Genomic DNA, 18632 nt, shown 5'->3' with positions numbered 1-18632 from the left:
GATGTCCTTGTACACGAATCACAAAGTTAACAAGCAGGTACAGCAAGCAATTAGGAAAGCAAATGGTATGTTGGCCTTTATTACAGCAGGATTGGAGTACAAGAGTAAAGAAGACTTGCTATAATAGTACAGGGCTTTGTTGAGACCACACCTGGAATACTGTGTACACTTTTGGTTGCCTTACCTAAAAGAATATACTTGCCTTAAGAGGGAGTACAATGAAGATTCACTAGACTGATTCCTGGGATGGGGCGATTGTCCTATGAGGAGAGCTTGAGTAGACTAGGCCTATATTCCCTAGCATTTAGAAGAATGAGAGATGATCTCATTGAAACTTATAAAATTCTTAAGGGGCTTGACTGGGTAGATGCTGGGAGGATGTTTCCCCTGACTGGGGAGTCTAGAGCTAGAGGTCACAGTCTCAGAATAAGGGGTCGGCCATTTGGGACTGAGATGAGAAATTTCTTCACTCAAAGGGTTGTGAATCTTTGGAATTCTCTACTCCAGAGCACTGTGGATGCTCAGTCGTTGAGTATACTGACAGCTACTGACAGACCGCATTGCGGCGCTGGAGCTGCGATTGGATGCATACTGGAGTGTTTACGATGCTCGGGACATCGTGAATAGCAAGTTTAGGGAGTTGGACAAAGCACAGGAAGAAAGGGAACGGGTGACCAACAGGCAGAGTACTAGGCGCAGGCAGGTAGTGCAGGGGTCCCCTGTGGCCATCCCCCTCTCCAACAGATACACCACTTTGAGTACTGTTGGGGGGGATGGCTTATCAGAGGAAGGCAGCAGCCAACTTCGTGGCACCAGGGGTGGCTCTGCTGCACAGAATGGGAGGAAAAAGAGTGGTAGAGCTATAGTAATAGGGGATTCAATTGTAAGGGGAATAGATAGGCATTTCTGCGGCCGCAAACGAGACTCCAGGATGGTGTGTTGCCTCCCTGGTGCAAGGGTCAAGGATGTCTCCGAGCGGCTGCAGAACATCTTGGAAGGGGAGGGTGAACAGCCAGTTGCTGTGGTGCATATAGGCACCAACGATGTAGGTAAAAAGCGGGATGAGGTCCTAAAAGCGGAATATAGGTAGTTAGGAGGTAAATTAAAAAACAGGACCTCAAAGGTAGTAATCTCAGGATTGCTACCAGTGCCACGTGCTAGCCAGAGTAGAAATAGAAGGATACTTCAGATGAATACGTGGCTAGAGGAATGGTGCCAGGGGGAGGGATTCAAGTTCCTGGGACATTGGAACCGGTTCTGGGGGAGGTGGGACCAGTTCAAACCGGACAGTCTGCACCTGGGCAGGGCTGGAACCGATGTCCTAGGGGGTTTGTTTGCTAGTGCTGTGGGGGAGGGTTTAAACTAAAATGGAAGGGGGTTGGGAACCTGAGCAGGGAGACAGAGGAAAGGGAAACAAGGATAAAAGCAAAAGATAAGGAGAAAAACAAGTGGTAGTCAGAGAAATCAACGGTTTAAATCAAACATGGCCACAGTAAATAATAATTCTAATAGGTCTAAGAGCGTTAAAAAAAACAAGCCTGAAGGCTTTGTGTCTTAATGCGAGGAGCATTTGTAATAAGGTGGATGAATTGGCTGCGCAAATAGAGGTAAACGAATACGATTTGGTTGGGATTACGGAAACGTGGCTCAAGGATGGCCAAGACTGGGAACTCAACATCCAGGGGTATTCGATATTCAGGAAAGATGGGCAAAAAGGAAAGGGAGGTGGGGTAGCATTACTGGTTAAAGAAGGGATTAACACAATTGTAATGAAGGATATTAGCTCTGATGATGTGGAATCTGTATGGGTAGAATTGAGAAATACTAAGGGGAAAAAAACATTAGTGGGAGTGGTATATAGACCTCCAAACAGTAAGGCGGAGGTTGGGGATGGCATTAAAAGGGAAATTAAAGAAGCGTGCAATAAGGGCACAGCAGTCATCATGGGTGACTTTAATCTACATATAGATTGGGCTAACCAAATTAGTAACAATACTGTGGAGGAGGAATTCCTGGAGTGTTTACGGGATGGTTTCCTGGACCAATATGTCGAGGAACCAACCAGAGATCAGGCCATCTTAGCCTGGGTATTATGTAACGAGAAAGGATTAATTAGCAATCTTGTACGAGGCCCCTTGGGTCAGAGCGATCATAATATGATCGAATTCTTCATTAAGATGGAGAATGAAGTAGTTGACTCAAACAAGGGTCCTCAATTTAAATAAAGGAAACTACGATGGTCTGAGGAGCGAGTTGGGTAGGATTGATTGGGGAATGGCACTGAAAGGGTTGACGGTGGATAGGCAATGGCAAACATTCAAAGACCGAATGGATGAACTACAGAAGTTCATCCCAGTTTGGCACAAAAATAAAACACAGAAGGTGACTCAACCGTGGGTAACAAGGGAAATTAGGGATAGCATAAGATCCAAGGAGAGGACATACAAATTGGCCAGAAAAAGCAATAATCCTGAGGATTGGGAGCAGTTCAGGATTCAACAAAGGAGGACAAAGGGATTAATTAAGAAAGGGGAAAATAGAATATGAGAGTAAGCTTTCAGGGAACATAAAAACTGACACTAAAAGCTTTTATAGATATGTGAAGAGAAAAAGATTGGTGAAGTCAAGCGTAGGTCCCTTGCAGTCAGAATCGGGGGAATTTATAGTGGGGAACAAAGAAATGGCAGACCAACTAAATACATATTTTGGTTCTGTCTTCACAAAGGAGGACACAAATAACCTCCCAGAAATACCGGGGAACATAGGGTCTGATGAAAGGGTGGAACTGAAAGAAATCCGTATTTGTAGGGAAATGGTGTTAGGAAAATTGATGAGACTGAAGGCCGATAAATCCCTAGGGCCTGATAATCTACATCCCAGGGTACTTAAGGAAGTGGCCCTAGAAATAGTAGATGCATTGCTGGTCATCTTCCAGAACTCGATAGACTCTGGAACGGTACCCATGGATTGGAGGGTAGCTAATGTTACCCCACTATTCAAAAAAGGTGGCAGAGAAAAAGCGGGGAATTATAGACCGGTAAGCCTGACATCAGTAGTGGGGAAAATGCTGGAGTCCATTATAAAAGATGTAATAGCAGAGCACTTGGAAAGCAGTGACAGGATTGGACAAAGTCAACATGGATTTACAAAAGGTAAATCATGCTTGACTACTGGAATTTTTTGAGGATGTAACTGCTAAAATAGATAAGGGAGAACCAGTGGATGTGGTATATTTGGACTTTCAGAAGGCTTTCGATAAGGTCCCGCATAAGAGATTAGCGTGCAAAATTAAGGCACATGGGATTGGGGGCAAGGTATTGACTTGGATAGAGAACTGGTTGGCGGACAGAAAGCCAAAAGAGTTGGAATAAACGGGTCGTTTTCCGAGTGGCAGGCAGTGACTAGTGGGGTACCACAAGGATCAGTCCTAGGACCCCAGCTGTTCACAATATATATTAATGATCTGGACAAGGGAATTGGATGTAATATCTCCAAATTTGCAGACGACACAAAGCTGGGTGGGAGGGTATGCTGTGAGGAGGATGTCATGAAACTCCAGTACGATTTGGACAGGTTAGGTGGTTGGGCAGAAACATGGCAAATGCACTATAATGTGGATAAATGTGAGGTTATCCACTTTGGTGTCAAAAACAGGAAGGCAGATTATTATTTGAATGGCAATAGATTGGGAGAAGGGGAAGTGCAAAGAGACCTGGGTGTTCTTGTGCACCAGTCGCTGAAGGTAAGCATGCAGGTGCAGCAGGCGGTTAAGAAGGCAAATGGTATGTTGGCCTTCGTAGCAAGAGGGTTCAAGTACAGGAACAAGGATGTCTTGCTACAGTTGTATAGGGCCTTGGTGAGACCGCACCTTGAGTATTATGTGCAGTTTTGGTCGCCTTATCTGAGGAAGGACGTTCTTGCCATGGAGGGATTGCAGCAAAGATTCACCAGGCTGATACCTGGGATGGCAGGAATGACGTATGAGGAGAGATTGTGTCAATTGGGCTTATACTCACTGGAGTTTAGAAGATTGAGAGGGGATCTCATCGAAACCTATAAAATTCTGTCAGGCCTGGACAGACTAGATGCTGGAAGGATGTTCCCGATGGTCGGGAGTCCAGAACCAGGGGTCATAGTCTAAGGATAAGGGGTAGGACATTTAGGACTGAAATGAGGAGGAATTTCTTCACCCAGAGAGTGGTGAACCTGTGGAATTCTCTGCCACAGAGGGCGGTGGAGGCCAGTTCATTAAGTATATTCAAGAAAGAGTTGGATATATTTCTTAAGGCTAAAGGGATCAAGGGATATGGGGAGAAGGCAGGGACAGGGTACTGAATTTGAATGATCAGCCATGATCTCATTGAATGGCGGAGCAGGCTCGAAGGGCCGAATGGCCTACTCCTGCTCCTATCTTCTATGTTTCTATGTAAAGGAATCGAGAGATATGGGCTAGTGCGGGAAGGTGGAGATGAGGTAGAAGATCGGCCATGATCTCATTGAATGGCGGAGCAGGCTCAAAGGGTCAAATGGCCTACTCCTGATCCTATTTCTTATGTTTAATCCCCCTCCCCAAACCAAATAAATTACACTCACTAGAAGGAAACATGCCCCACATACAAGTGGATGGCCACTCCCTCATCCAGTTACAATTAGACCGATGAAAGGTCATCGACCTGAACCGTTTTCTCTGTTTCTCGCTCCAGAGATGCTGTCTGACCTGCTGAGTGTTTCCAGCATTTTCTGTTTTTATTTCAGATTTCTAGCATCTTCAGTATTTTGCTTTTGTACAATTAGACAGTTACTTGTGTAATTTCAATCATTTGAGAGTTTAGCAAGTCTCCATATTGAACTCTGCAAACGACTGCAATTGACACCTTTTTATACTCAAATTTCTAAGTACTAGGAATGAGGAAGATTGCACATCATGGTGGCTTCTGGTAAAGCATCAGAATTAAGGTTGTTCCTCTGAAGTATTTTCAGGCTTTTCTTGAAAGCTTTATCTTTTCCTAACAAAGGCCAGTGTCCCTGATTGAAGTAATGCTGTGGCCTGCACTTATCTGATGAGCTATCTAGAGCTTGATGGTTGATGGCCACCTTCAGTGCCTGAAACGAGCGCTATTTATGGTTCCTCACCTTCACTGACATCATCTTGGTTTAATGACTATAATCTTTTAATTATCAGGAATTAGTATGTTGGTTATTTTTTTATTTCATAAAAGACTTTCTTGAAGGGTCTGTGACAGTTTATAATGATGTCACAGGATTTGCAGAGTTACAAAAAACCTTCTGACCCTACCCAATTTGGTTTCAAAAACTTGGAGAGCTTTGTTACTGTCCTTTCCTCCAAACCGTTGTCCCAGAACCGGTCGCACGGTATCCTTGTAGCTCCCCGTTTCATCCTTTGATACAATGCGTGTATTTTCTGTGCTAAAGTAATTGAGCAGGCAAAGCATAATGGGCTTGATGTGTTTCATATTTTGACAGGTTATGAAAATAATTGTAGCAATGGTGTAATATCTAATAAAGGTCATCAATCCAGTAGTCACAATAAGCACCCAACCTCCTGTTTAAATACACCAGAACTAAACAGTTTAAATGCTGCAAGATCTCAGCAATCAAACAGCTGTAACAGAGACAAGTAAGTGTTTTAGTTTAATTTTCCGTCTTCAATTTTTGTTGTTTTTCTTGTATATTTACTGAGCTGGAATTATGAATCCAGCAAGTTAACTTGGCTCTTTTTTCTTCTTACTTTTTTCACCCCAAGTATTTTATTTCCGACCAAGTTTACATATTTGAGTATAGTTAAACAATCTCAAGGGCTGGCTGCAGCACCACCACTGGCAGGAGGGTATAGTTACAGCATGAATACTTCCTCATAATTACAGTACTGAAAAAGAATGTGTTAAAATTTGTCAGCTCATGGCACTAATCTAAATGACAATGTAATATAAATAAAGGTGATAAGCAGACTTAAGCATCGTGATTTATATAGTCCCTGGCAGTTCGTTTTGTAGCAGTACTGCCAAACACCCACGAGTTATTGGTCACAGCTGGTGCATGACCCAAGCAAAAAAGCCAGAAAGGTTATTGTTTTGTCTTTGTTTGGGCTGGTGGGGGGGGGGGGGGGGGGGTTGTGAGGAAGAGGAGAAATACCTGCATGTTTATTTTTTTTAATTGGCTTGCACTAGATTGTGTTGCAGCTTAGTTAGCATGATCTGCCATGGAGCCACTGGTCCTCTTGCTGAGTTCCCAACCTCAGCTAGAATGTCTGAAGGAGGGAATTCTGAATGTAAATCAGCTGTCTCCTGTACCTTCTAGTGGCTTATTACAGAAAGCATTGATTGATGTAAGCTTGAGAAGAAGTCAGTTGTCTACAAATGTTGGGCAAGATAGAAGAATGGGGCTAAAACTATTTACGTAGGGGGAGTGGGGGAAACAGCTGGCTTACAAAATGCTGTGTGGGTCTTTTATTGTTTTGCTATTTAAAATTTCTTCGAACTGGGATGAGGACAGATTTTACAAAGCAGGGATACAATTTTCTTTAAATACATTCTGCGTTTTCATTCTTATTTATCTTATTCTCTAGCATCGATATAGATATGGAGACTGAGCACTACACCAATGGGGTGGTGGACTCTTCACCTAATGGTTTCCTTAATGGCAGTTCAAAGCATGACCATGATATGGATGAAAATGATACTGAAATGGGTATGAATATTTAACTCTACAAATATGAGTTTAATTAGAAAAGGCAGGCTATTGTTTTGAGTGTAGACCTTTTGTCGGAACGCAGTTCTGAAGAAAGGTCTGCACCCAAAATTTTACATTTTTTTTTCTCCCCTCTGATTAAAGGTTGACTGATCTGTATATTTCCAGCATTTTCTGTCTTCTGTTTTGGATTTGCACCTTTGCTTTTTTATGACTGAGCTGTCTGAACATGCAGCAAAATGTTCTACTGACTGAACACACTGAGGATGGGAGTAAGCATAAATCGTTTTTATAAAAATGGGCTCATCAAAATGAAGAGTGCCTAGTACAACGCTGTCACATTTTACTCCAAGGTCAGGAAAGCACAAGTCAGTTACAGGAAAAGACCCCTCTATTCACTTCAACCTTCAAGTTCTTTCTCCTCTTCTGTTTTCCTTCCCCCACCCCTTTGCACTGCAACTATGAATTTCTATGGGCACAGGGCAAGGTGGCTTTTTTTATTCATTCATGGGATGTGGGCATTGCTGGCAATGCCAGCATTTATTGCCCATCCCTAATTTCCCTTGAGAAAGGTGGTGATGAGCTTTCTTCTTGAACTGCTGCAGTCCATGTGGTGAAGGTACTCCCACAGTGCTGTTAGGAAGAGAGTTCCAGGATTTTGACCCAGCAACGGCGAAGGAACGGCAATATATTTCCAAGTCAGGATGGTGTGTGACTTGGAGGTGGTGATATTCCCATGCGCCTGCTGCCCTTGTCCTTCTAGGTGGTAAAGGTCCCAGGTTGGCGAGGTTGCTGTAGGGCTGGAATGCCTGGGAGATCCCAGACAAATTGTGGGGGGAGGGGGGGGATTAATGTCCTGCAGACCCCTGTCCAGGACCCCCTCCCTCCGTGTGCTGCAGCTGCTAATTATGAAGTGCTGGGGGTGATAAGGGGCTGTTAGAAGCTCATCCCGTACCTGATATACTGGTGGAGCAGGGCTGCCAACACTGATTGGAGGCAATCCTGTAGGTTTGATCAAGTGATATTCTGACCACATGACATCTGCCCATGTGTGAATCACGTGATGTCAGATCACATGATATCAGATTACATGACTTCTACAAATGTTAATTGGCTCCCCTGTAGTTAAGAATCTTTTATTTGTGATTTTGCGTTAGTTACAGGAACCAGGAGGCCACCTGAGAACAGGCAAAAAGGGGAAACCATTGTCTCCATCTCTTTGTTCCCAGCCCCCATTCCCCAATCGCCCTACATCCTTTTTTTAACTAATTAAAGCTTCATTTCAACTTTTAGTTTACATAGTTAGGCTTTCCAGCTAAATGATTCTGATGTGCTCAATCGACTTTAGAAGTTTGCTTCCTGATTCAGATTCAGTGGCTGCTTTACAGTTTTATTCAGAGTCTGACTGCTATCTTTTAATGTAAGAAATTAGTTTGATTAATTTTTTTCATGGATTCTGGACAGAAATAGACTTGACTCAGTCGCGACGCCAACTTTGTGGTGGCAGCCAGGCAGCGATCGAACGTATGATTCATTTTGGGCGCGAACTGCAAACCGTGAGTGAGCAGCTGAGAAGAGAATGTGGCAAAAACACAGCCAATAAAAAAATGCTTCAGGTACCAAAGTCATGCAAATTTATGCTTGATATGGAACTTGTACTGTTACTGAAAATGATAAACTAAAAACGTACTAATTTTAAAATCAAATCTCAGGAAAGGTGAAGCACAAATGTCAGTTTGGCTCCATTGATAGCCCGGTCTTCTCCTCGGACACTAACCCTGTGCATTCAAGCCACATTCCAGGATTTGAGCACATAATGTAGGCTGGCAAAGCTTGTTGATACAAATCAGGCACACAACATTAAAGGGAATGTGGTACCATGGATAGGAAGTTGGTTAAAGAACAGAAAATAAAGTGGTTACTGCATGCTTTTTGGACAAAAATAATGTATACCGATTGACCAACCCTCTCGCTCGGTCTCGGCCTCCCTCACTCGGTCTCGGCCTCCCTCTCGCTCGGTCTCGGCCTCCCTCCCTCTCGCTCGGCCTCGGCCTCCCTCCCTCCCTCTCGCTCGGTCTCGCCCTCCCTCCCTCTCGCTCGGCCTCCCTCCCTCTCGCTCGGCCTCCCTCCCTCTCGCTCGGCCTCCCTCCCTCTCGCTCGGCCTCCCTCCCTCTCGCTCGGCCTCCCTCCCTCTCGCTCGGTCTCGCCCTCCCTCCCTCTCGCTCGGCCTCCCTCCCTCCTGCTCGGTCTCGGCCTCCCTCCCGCTCGGTCTCGGCCTCCCGCTCGGTCTCGGCCTCCCGCTCGGTCTCGGCCTCCCGCTCGGTCTCGGCCTCCCGCTCGGTCTCGGCCTCCCGCTCGGTCTCGGCCTCCCGCTCGGCCTCCCGCTCGGTCTCGGCCTCCCGCTCGGTCTCGGTCTCCCTCCCGCTCGGTCTCGGTCTCCCTCCCGCTCGGTCTCGGCCTCCCTCCCTCCCGCTCGGTCTCGGCCTCCCTCCCTCCCGCTCGGTCTCGGCCTCCCTCCCTCCCTCCCGCTCGGTCTCGGCCTCCCTCCCTCCCTCCCGCTCGGTCTCGGCCTCCCTCCCTCCCGCTCGGTCTCGGCCTCCCTCCCTCCCGCTCGGTCTCGGCCTCCCTCCCTCCCTCCCGCTCGGTCTCGGCCTCCCTCCCTCCCGCTCGGTCTCGGCCTCCCTCCCTCCCTCCCTCCCGCTCGGTCTCGGCCTCCCTCCCTCCCTCCCGCTCGGTCTCGGCCTCCCTCCCTCCCTCCCGCTCGGTCTCGGCCTCCCTCCCGCTCGGTCTCGGCCTCCCTCCCTCCCTCCCGCTCGGTCTCGGCCTCCCTCCCTCCCGCTCGGTCTCGGCCTCCCTCCCTCCCTCCCGCTCGGTCTCGGCCTCCCTCCCTCCCGCTCGGTCTCGGCCTCCCTCCCTCCCGCTCGGTCTCGGCCTCCCTCCCTCCCGCTCGGTCTCGGCCTCCCTCCCTCCCGCTCGGTCTCGGCCTCCCTCCCTCCCGCTCGGTCTCGGCCTCCCTCCCTCCCGCTCGGTCTCGGCCTCCCTCCCTCCCGCTCGGTCTCGGCCTCCCTCCCTCCCGCTCGGTCTCGGCCTCCCTCCCTCCCGCTCGGTCTCGGCCTCCCTCCCTCCCGCTCGGTCTCGGCCTCCCTCCCGCCCTCTCGCTCGGTCTCGGCCTCCCTCCCTCTCCCTCCCGCTCGGCCTCGGCCTCCCTCCCTCCCTCCCTCTCGCTCGGTCTTGGCCTCGGCCTCCCTCCCTCCCTCCCTCTCGCTCGGCCTCCCTCCCTCCCTCCCTCTCGCTCGGCCTCCCTCCCTCCCTCTCGCTCGGCCTCGGCCTCCCTCCCTCCCTCCCTCCCTCTCGCTCGGCCTCCCTCCCGCTCGGCCTCCCTCCCTCCCTCCCTCTCGCTCGGCCTCGGCCTCGCCCTCCCTCCCTCCCTCTCGCTCGGCCTCGGCCTCGCCCTCCCTCCCTCCCTCTCGCTCGGCCTCGGCCTCCCTCCCTCCCTCCCTCCCTCCCTCCCTCTCGCTCGGCCTCGGCCGGCCTCCCTCCCTCTCGCTCGGCCTCGGCCGGCCTCCCTCCCTCTCGCTCGGCCTCGGCCGGCCTCCCTCCCTCCCTCTCGCTCGGCCTCGGCCTCCCTCCCTCCCTCTCGCTCGGCCTCGGCCTCCCTCCCTCCCTCCCTCTCGCTCGGCCTCCCTCCCTCCCTCCCTCTCGCTCGGCCTCCCTCCCTCCCTCCCTCTCGCTCGGCCTCCCTCCCTCCCTCCCCTCTCGCTCGGCCTCCCTCCCTCTCGCTCGGCCTCCCTCCCTCCCTCCCTCGCTCGGCCTCGGCCTCGGCCTCGGCCTCCCTCCCTCCCTCCCTCCCTCCCTCCCTCCCTCCCTCTCGCTCGGCCTTGGCCTCCCCCTCCCTCCCTCTCTCCCTCGGCCTCGGCCTCCCTCCCTCCCTCTCGCTCGGCCTCCCTCCCTCTCGCTCGGCCTCCCGGCCTCCCTCCCTCCCTCTCGCTCGGCCTCCCTCTCGCTCGGCCTCGGCCTCCCTCCCTCCCCCTCGCTCGGCCTCGGCCTCCCTCCCTCCCCCTCGCTCGGCCTCGGCCTCCCTCCCTCCCCCTCGCTCGGCCTCGGCCGCCTGTGTAATAACCAGACTACTTCACATAATTTAAACCTACAACCCTTCAGAGCACACCATTCATCATTAAATGCAGAAGTCCACTGAGGGTCTGAAGTCTGCCAATATCTTTCTTCATTCCAGCACAACTTTATTTTCAGTTTTTAAAAAAAAAAAAATGATGAATGTCATAAATATATTTCAAACAACAAAAAGCGTAAAAGATTTCTGGAACTTTACGACTGAAAAGTCATTTAGTTTCACCACTTTTAGTGCCATTTTTCGTTTGCTTTTGTCCTATTGTAACATCTGAAAGCCTGGGGTCCAATATGACTGAGCTCTGTGGGAGTCTGAGGAAGCCCTCCTCTGAGGTGCTGCTAAATCCTGTGATGGACCTGTGACTGACTGCTTACCTTGGGCTTGGAATCTCCACACCCTTAGCCTGCTGACTTTCTTCCACCTGTGAAGGCATCTGAGGGAGAATCCTCAGAGCTGTCTCCTGCTGTCCCACCCGGCATGGGATCAGATATTAATTATCACAGATCTGCAGGAGAACAGGCTTTATGGAATTACCAATATGCGTTAATCCCTGAGAGTATACGAATATCCTGCAGACTCTCTAAAATGGTGCTTTGCCGATCTCGTTTTGCAGTAGATATTGCTATCTCTCTCTCCTAAATGAATTTCTCAGGCCTTCCAGGCCAATTGCCGGCAGGATTCCAACTTTGCCCTGCCTTGCAATATTCAAATCTGGTGCAGTTGCGTCCAGCTGCCGATCATGGGACTCAGAATTAAAGGGCCAGTGTCTCTAAGCTACTGTGCCTTTCAGTGCCTTTTCTTCTTAAGCAGTCCCTTGGAACCGAGGATGACTTGCTTCCACATTAAAAATGAGTTCTCAGGTGACTGATGGGTCCAATGCGGGACCTACAGTCTCTGTCACAGGTGGGGCAGATGGTGGTTGAAGGGGCGGGTGGGTGGGGTGCTTGGGTTGACGTGCGCTCCTTGTGCTGCCTGCGCTTGGCTTCCGCTTGCTCCCGGCGAAGAGACTCGAGGTGTTCGGTGCCTTCCCGGATGTTTCTCCTCCACTTTGTGTGGTCTTGGGCCAGGGATTCCCAGGTGTCAATGGGAATGTTACACTTTTTCAAGGAGGCTTTGAGGGTGTCCTTGAAGCGTTTCCTCTGCCCACCTGGGGCTCTCTTGCCGTGCTGGAGCTCCGAGTAGAGCGCTTGTTTTGGGAGTCTCGTATCGGGCATGCGGACAATGTGACCCGTCCATCGGAGCTGATTGAGCGTGGTCAAAGCTTCGATGCTGGGGATGTTGGCCTGAGCAAGAACACTTGTGCTTTCTTTAACAAACTGAATCATGTATTTGTCCACTTGGCTTCCACATTAACTATGGTGTCAAATCCAAGAATTCAGAAATGAACTTTTTTTATATAACTCCTAATGTTATGTTTACAACGGCATTAAGTTTAAGATGTATAGAGGCTGTGCCTTTTTACTGATGCATCGCTCAAATGTAATTTGACATTGTCTGATTTATAAGTGGTAATTTAGTAAATCTTTGGGTAATTGAATAACTTTCTCTTAAATGCCTTTCCGTGTTGAATTAGTTTTTTTCCCACCGTTCATGTGAGATATTAAATCTTCATTGTGCCATTCAGGATGCATTTAGTCTACTTGCCTATTCCGACCCATGGAACAGTCCAGTAGGATATCAGCTTGAGGTAGTGCAAAGAGAACCTGTGTGCTCTGCATTGAATAGTGCTATATTAGGTAAGTGCAAGTGGTATATTTACACCTTAATTTTTTAAGTCGGTGTTCATCATGACTACTAGATCTAAAAATGTATTTTTAAAACTAAGTGTTAACCCTTTTTGTTGCCCATAAAGCATGATGAAATGGGAGAATGCTGTTTAATTCATTAAGCCTACAGACCATTATTGAGTTAACTGTAGATAGACATTACTCTCTGAAGATTAATTGAGTGTGGTAAAATCCTGCACTAGTACTGTGATCCTCAAAAGTTGTGAGTGAAATATCAATCCTAGACTTCAATAGCTAACCCAGCCAACCCAGCAACATTTGATCATCTCCATAGGCTTCAATCCCGATGCTTACCCCCCCCCCCCCCCCCCCTTTCCTGTTTCGTCCACATAGACCAGGTAAGCTTTATATGGGAACACCACTCGGGACACACCAGGTCACCTCCGTGTGATGCCCTACCAGCGTTGGTTACCTTGGTGCCCTGCTGTACCAGTGCTAGTTTCCCAACCTTGATTTTTCTTTGCTTCATCTATGCAGTGTCAAGGCTGAGAAAAGATCTTTTGGCCAATCGAAGCCCATCTGTCTAATTCCCATTGTAACATTCAACTCGTGAACAACCTGATGCGCCATCAATTACTCAAAAGACTGAGGTTAAGCGAGTAACAACCAGGCTTTTATTAACTAAAGAATGAAGGTCTAGTCTCGCGTGGTCGACCCGTCCAGAATACTAAGGGACTGGGAGGTAGTCACTTATATACCTGGAATAGTGGGAGGAGTCAGCCGAGGCATGTCCAGACCTGTACCTAGTGGAATACACATACACATACAGACAGGTATAACAGTGGTTTACCACATTCACCCCTTGTTTAAAAATGAGTCCGGCGGGGTGAAGTGTATTTAAAAGTTCGTGTATTGGAGTCTCTCCGGAGGTCTTGTCTGCCACTGTGATCGACGTGGCGACGGCAGGGGTGGTGGAGCTTCCGGCGTCACGTCCCGTGTAGGCTGGGGCACTGGAGTGTAGTCCTCGTGGGTGACGGTCCAAGGCGAGCCGGCTGCTGGGGTTGGATATCGGGCCGTGGGGGGGGGGGGGGGGGGGGTGGTAATGGGTAGTGGGTTACAGCGGTCCCTGAGGGTGTCGTTGGGGGGGGTGGTAATGGGTAGTGGGTTACAGCGGTCCCCGAGGGTGCAAGGTCTCGTATGGAGACTGTGTCCTCCCGCCCGTCCGGGTACGCAATGGAAGCGTACTGGGGGTTGGCGTGGAGGAGGTCGACCCTCTCGACCAGGGGGTCCGTTTTATTGGTCCTCACGTGTCTTCTCAGTAGTACCGGCCCTGGGGACGTCAGCCATGGCAGTAACGCTGTCCCCGATGTGGACTTCCTTGGGAAGACAAACATTTTCTCGTGAGGGGTGGCATTGGTGGCAGTGCAGAGCAGTGACCGAATCGAGTGGAGCGCATCGGGGAGCACCTCCTGCCAGCGGGAGGTCGGAAGACCCCTAGACTTTAAGGCTAGTAGGGCGGCCTTCCAAACTGTTGCATTCTCTCTTTCCACCTGCCCGTTCCCCCGGGGGTTGTAACTGGTGGTCCTGCTTGTGGCTAGACCCCTAGCGAGCAGGTACTGGCGGAGTTCATCGCTCATAAACGATGAGCCCCGGTCGCTATGGATATAGCTGGAGAAACCGAACAGGGTGAAGAGGCTGTTCAGACATTTAATGACCGTGGCACTGGTCATGTCCGGGCAGGGGATAGCGAACGGGAAACGGGAGTACTCGTCAATGATGTTGAGGAAGTACACATTGCGGTCGGAGGAGGGGAGAGGCCCTTTAAAATCGACGCTCAGGCGTTCGAAAGGGCGAGTGGCTTTTATCAGGTGGGCTCTGTCTGGTCTATAAAAGTGCGGTTTGCACTCAGCGCAGACTTGGCAGTTCTTGGTCATGGTCCTGACCTCAATGGAGTAAGGCAGGTTGCGGGCCTTGATGAAGTGGAAGAACCTGGTGACCCCCGGGTGGCAGAGGTCATTGTGGAGGGCCCTCAGCCTATCGATCTGCGCGCTGGCGCAGGTGCCACGCGATAGGGCATCTGGGGGTTCATTGAGCTTCCCAGGCCGGTACAAGATCTCGTAATTGTAGGTAGAAAGTTCGATTCTCCACCTCAAGATCTTGTCATTTTTGATTTTGCCCCTCTGCTTGTTGTTGAACATAAAAGCAACTGAACACTGGTCAGTGAGCAGGGTAAATCGTTTTCCAGCCAGGTAGTGCCTCCAATGACGCACAGCCTCCACAATAGCCTGGGCCTCCTTCTCGACCGCGGAGTGTCTGGTCTCCGGGCCCTGGAGGGTTCGTGAGAAGAATGCCACAGGTCTCCCCGCCTGATAAAGGGTGGCGGCCAGAGCGAAGTCGGACGCATCGCTTTCCACCTGGAAGGGGATGGATTCGTCCACTGCGTGCATGGTGGCTTTGGCAATGTCCTCCTTGATACGGTGGAAGGCCGAGCGGGCCTCTGCCATCAGGGGAAAAGAGGTGGATTTGATCAGTGGACGGGCTTTGTCTGCATAGTAGGGGACCCACTGGGTGTAGTAGGAAAAAACCCTAGGCACCTCTTCAGAGCTTTTAGGCAGTGGGAGTTCCATAAGGGGACACATCCGGTCCGGGTCGGGACCGATGATCCCGTGTTCCACAACACAGCCAAGGATGGCGAGGCGGTCTGTGTGGAATATGCACTTCTCCTTGTTATATGTCAGGTTCAGGAGTTGGGCGGTGCGGAGGAATTTCTCGAGGTTTGCGTCATGGTCCTGCAAGTCATGGCCGCAGATGGTCACATTGTCTAGGTAAGGGAAAGTGGCCTGCAGCGCGTTTTGATCGACCATCCGGTCCATCTCCCTTTGGAAGACGGAGACCCTGTTGGTAACGCCAAAGGGAACCCTAAGGAAGTGATAGAGGCGGCCGTTTGCCTCAAAAGCAGTATACTGGCGGTCTTCGGGGCGGATGGGGAGCTGGTGGTACTCTGATTTCAGGTCAATGGTCGAAAAGACGCGGTACTGCGCGATCTGGTTGACCATGTCAGCTATGCGGGGGAGTGGGTAGGCATCCAGCAGGGTGTAGCGGTTTATTGTTTGGCTGTAGTCGATGACCAGGCGTTGTTTCTCGCCGGTCTTAACGACCACAACCTGGGCTCGCCAGGGGCTGGAGCTGCCCTCAATAATCCCCTCCTTCAGGAGCCGCTCCACTTTGGTTTTGATGAAAGCCCTGTCCCCGGCACACTATCGCCTGCTCTTTGTGGCGATGGGCTTACAGTCGGGGGTGAGGTTAGCAAACAGTGGGGGGGGGTGGGACTCTGAGTGTGGAGAGGTTGCATCTGGTGCGCAGCGGGCAATTTGGAGGCTGTGGACTGAGAGTGGGGGGAGGGGGCCACCGTACGCCATCGTAACGCTTTTGAGGTGGCACTGGAAATCCAACCCCAGTAGAATGGCAGCGCAAAGTTGGGGCAGGACCAGGAGTTTAAAATTATTGAACACAGTCCCGTCTACTACTAGTGTCACCACGCAGTAGCCGCCAATGTCCGCTGACTGGGACTCGGCGGCCATAGAAATCCGCTGGTGCGCAGGCAGGACTGGGAGAGAGCAACGCCGCACCGTGTCGGGGTGGATGAAGCTCTCTGTGCTCCCGGAGTCAAAAAGGCAGTTTATTGCATGGCCGTTTACCTTAATGTCCATTTTGGACCGAGCTAGTTGGTGCGGTCTCGTTTGGTCCAGCGTAACAGAGGCCAGCCTAGGGGTCGGTGTGTCGCTGCGGATATCAGATGGGGGGGGGGGGGGGTGGGGGGGTTGGCGGCCTGCTGCGTCCCGGCTGGTGTCCAAGATGGCGGCGTCCATGATTCCCATGTGGCTGGAGTCGTCCAAGATGGCTGCTGCTGCGGTGGTTCGCACATGGCTGGGGAGGCCCAAGATGACGGCCCACACGCGGCGCTGTTGGGGGCCCAAGATGGCGGCTCGCACGGCCCACACGCGGCGCTGCTGGCGTTCGGGGTGGCTTTGGCCTTGCAGACACTAGCGTAGTGTCCCTTTTTCCCGCAGCCCGAGCAGGTCGCATTCTTCGCCAGGCAGCGCGCTCTGGGGTGTTTGGCCTGGCCACAGAAGTAGCATTTCTGGCCTTGGGATACTGCTGTCTGGCTTTGGGACACTGCTGCGGTGGTTGGGCTGTGGCTGGGGTGGCACGGTGCTATGGGGCTGTCCTACCGTGTCCCAGGTTGTCGTTCCCCGCGGCGTCCACGGTGCAGAGGAGTAGGCATCCATGCGTTCAGCGTTAGTGCGATTTCGGAGGCTTTGTCGAGGGTGAGGTCACTCTGCTCCAGCAGTCGCTGTCGGGTGTAGTTGGACCTGTGGCCCGCTACGAAGGCATCCCGGATCAGTTCCTCCGTGTACTTAGTGGGCGTTACTGCCTTACACCCACAGGCCCGGCCAAGCACGGACAGTGCTTGGAGGTATTCCTCAGTCGATTCCCCAGGTTGTTGCTTGCGACTCCCCAGGAGGTGCCTGGCGTAAACTTCGTTCACAGGGCGCGTGTACTGGGTCTTGAGGAGCTGGAGGGTGGCTGTGTACGAGGTCGCGTCCCGGATGACTGAGTACACTCGGTGGTTCACCTTGGAGATCAGGACAGACAGACAGTTTGTTCGCATCCGTTACGACCGCAGTGGAGGCAAACTTGGTGGAAGCGTCCGCTTCCCGACTGTCCAGGTCCAGGCATGCTGGTGTGAGGATCTTCTCCATTATAAAAAATTTAGTTAATAAAATTGATGCGCCATCAATTACTCAAAAGACTGAGGTTAAGCGAGTAACAACCAGGCTTTTATTAACTAAAGAATGAAGGTCTAGTCTCGAGTGGTCGACCCGTCCAGAATACTAAGGGACTGGGAGGTAGTCACTTATATACCTGGAATAGTGGGAGGAGTCAGCCGAGGCATGTCCAGACCTGTACCTAGTGGAATACGCATACACATACAGACAGGTATAACAGTGGTTTACCACACAACCATAATATTTGTGTTCTACTACTCTCCCGGCACGTTATTCCAAAGAGGTTTTTCACTCTGAGCAGCGAAGTTCTTAATACATTTTGTGATTTTAAATTTGTCCTCAAGTCCTACTTTTCTGGCTTAATTTGAAGTATACCTTTTCCAGCCCCGCCCCCTTTAGGTGCTGTACTTCCAGATTGTAGAGCTGGAACTTGTGGCAACAAATTTTAGGAACAGCAGCAAAATTTTAAACACGCATCCCAAATCCACAGTGTGCAGTAACTGTCTGAATTCCTCTGCATCTTTCTCTTCGCTTCCCCATGCACCCCACCCCTTATGATGATAAGGGGGGAGATTAATGCTAAGGGAAGGGAGGAGATGGAAGAGGAGAGAAACTTTGTCCAGGTAACGCAGTGCTTGCGTATCCCAGGGGCGCAGTTAGTTTGAAGCGTCCCCTGGGATCACGTAGGCCATGGGGAGCTAATCGTAGCAGGGAATCAAATCTATGAATAGCGATCGGCCCCAAAACCTAACTAAAGCTTCAAATAATTTTTTTTTAAATCACATTTTTAAAATAACTATATATAAAATAACTTTTAAACAATAATTTAAATTTTTGAAAAAATTTATTCGTTTTTAACGGGGCTAAAATACTTAACTTACTTTAAAGTATTTAAAAATAATAAACCTGTGGAGAAAAGTTTTAATTTTACTTAATTCACCACTTACCTTGTTAAAAGCAGGCCTTGCGACTGCTTTTTAAACGCACAGCTGCTAGAGTCTTACCCTCCCGGAGAAACCTGTGTTTATAAAAAAAAAAAAGTAAGTTCCCAGTGTACGCGCTGCCTCTCCGGCACACGCAGTCGACCTGTGAACCCCTTCCTTCAAGGGAACGGAAGTTCCGGTTTCCAGCACATGTGCAGTGCATGCACGAAACCAGCACTTTCGTTGACCCTACGCCTGAGTACCCAGCGCCTACTCACCCGTGGGGACCCGAATTTCAGGCCCAAAAAGTTTCAATGAGATCCACTCTCATTCTTCTAAACTCCAGCGAATATAAGCC

General features: G+C 50.4%; 1 protein-coding gene across 1 annotated transcript in view; it reads left to right on the top strand.

Annotated features, from left to right (window-relative positions):
• The window catches only part of ranbp9 (RAN binding protein 9), a 107537-nt gene that overhangs the window by 81600 nt on the left and 7305 nt on the right, over nt 1-18632 (top strand). Inside the window, exons 10-13 of the mRNA XM_085988819.1 lie at nt 5485-5638; nt 6587-6708; nt 8173-8324; nt 12459-12570. Of these exons, the coding sequence (XP_085844945.1) occupies nt 5485-5638; nt 6587-6708; nt 8173-8324; nt 12459-12570 (540 nt within the window). The remainder of the gene's footprint in view (nt 1-5484; nt 5639-6586; nt 6709-8172; nt 8325-12458; nt 12571-18632) is intronic.

This window comes from Somniosus microcephalus, chromosome 5 (genome assembly GCF_052327205.1).
Source record: "Somniosus microcephalus isolate GS21.2 chromosome 5, FLI_Smic_1.0, whole genome shotgun sequence".
Classification (NCBI taxonomy): domain Eukaryota; kingdom Metazoa; phylum Chordata; class Chondrichthyes; order Squaliformes; family Somniosidae; genus Somniosus; species Somniosus microcephalus.
The sequence above is the reverse complement of the archived record's forward strand: the minus strand, read 5'-3'. Positions and strand labels throughout refer to the sequence as shown.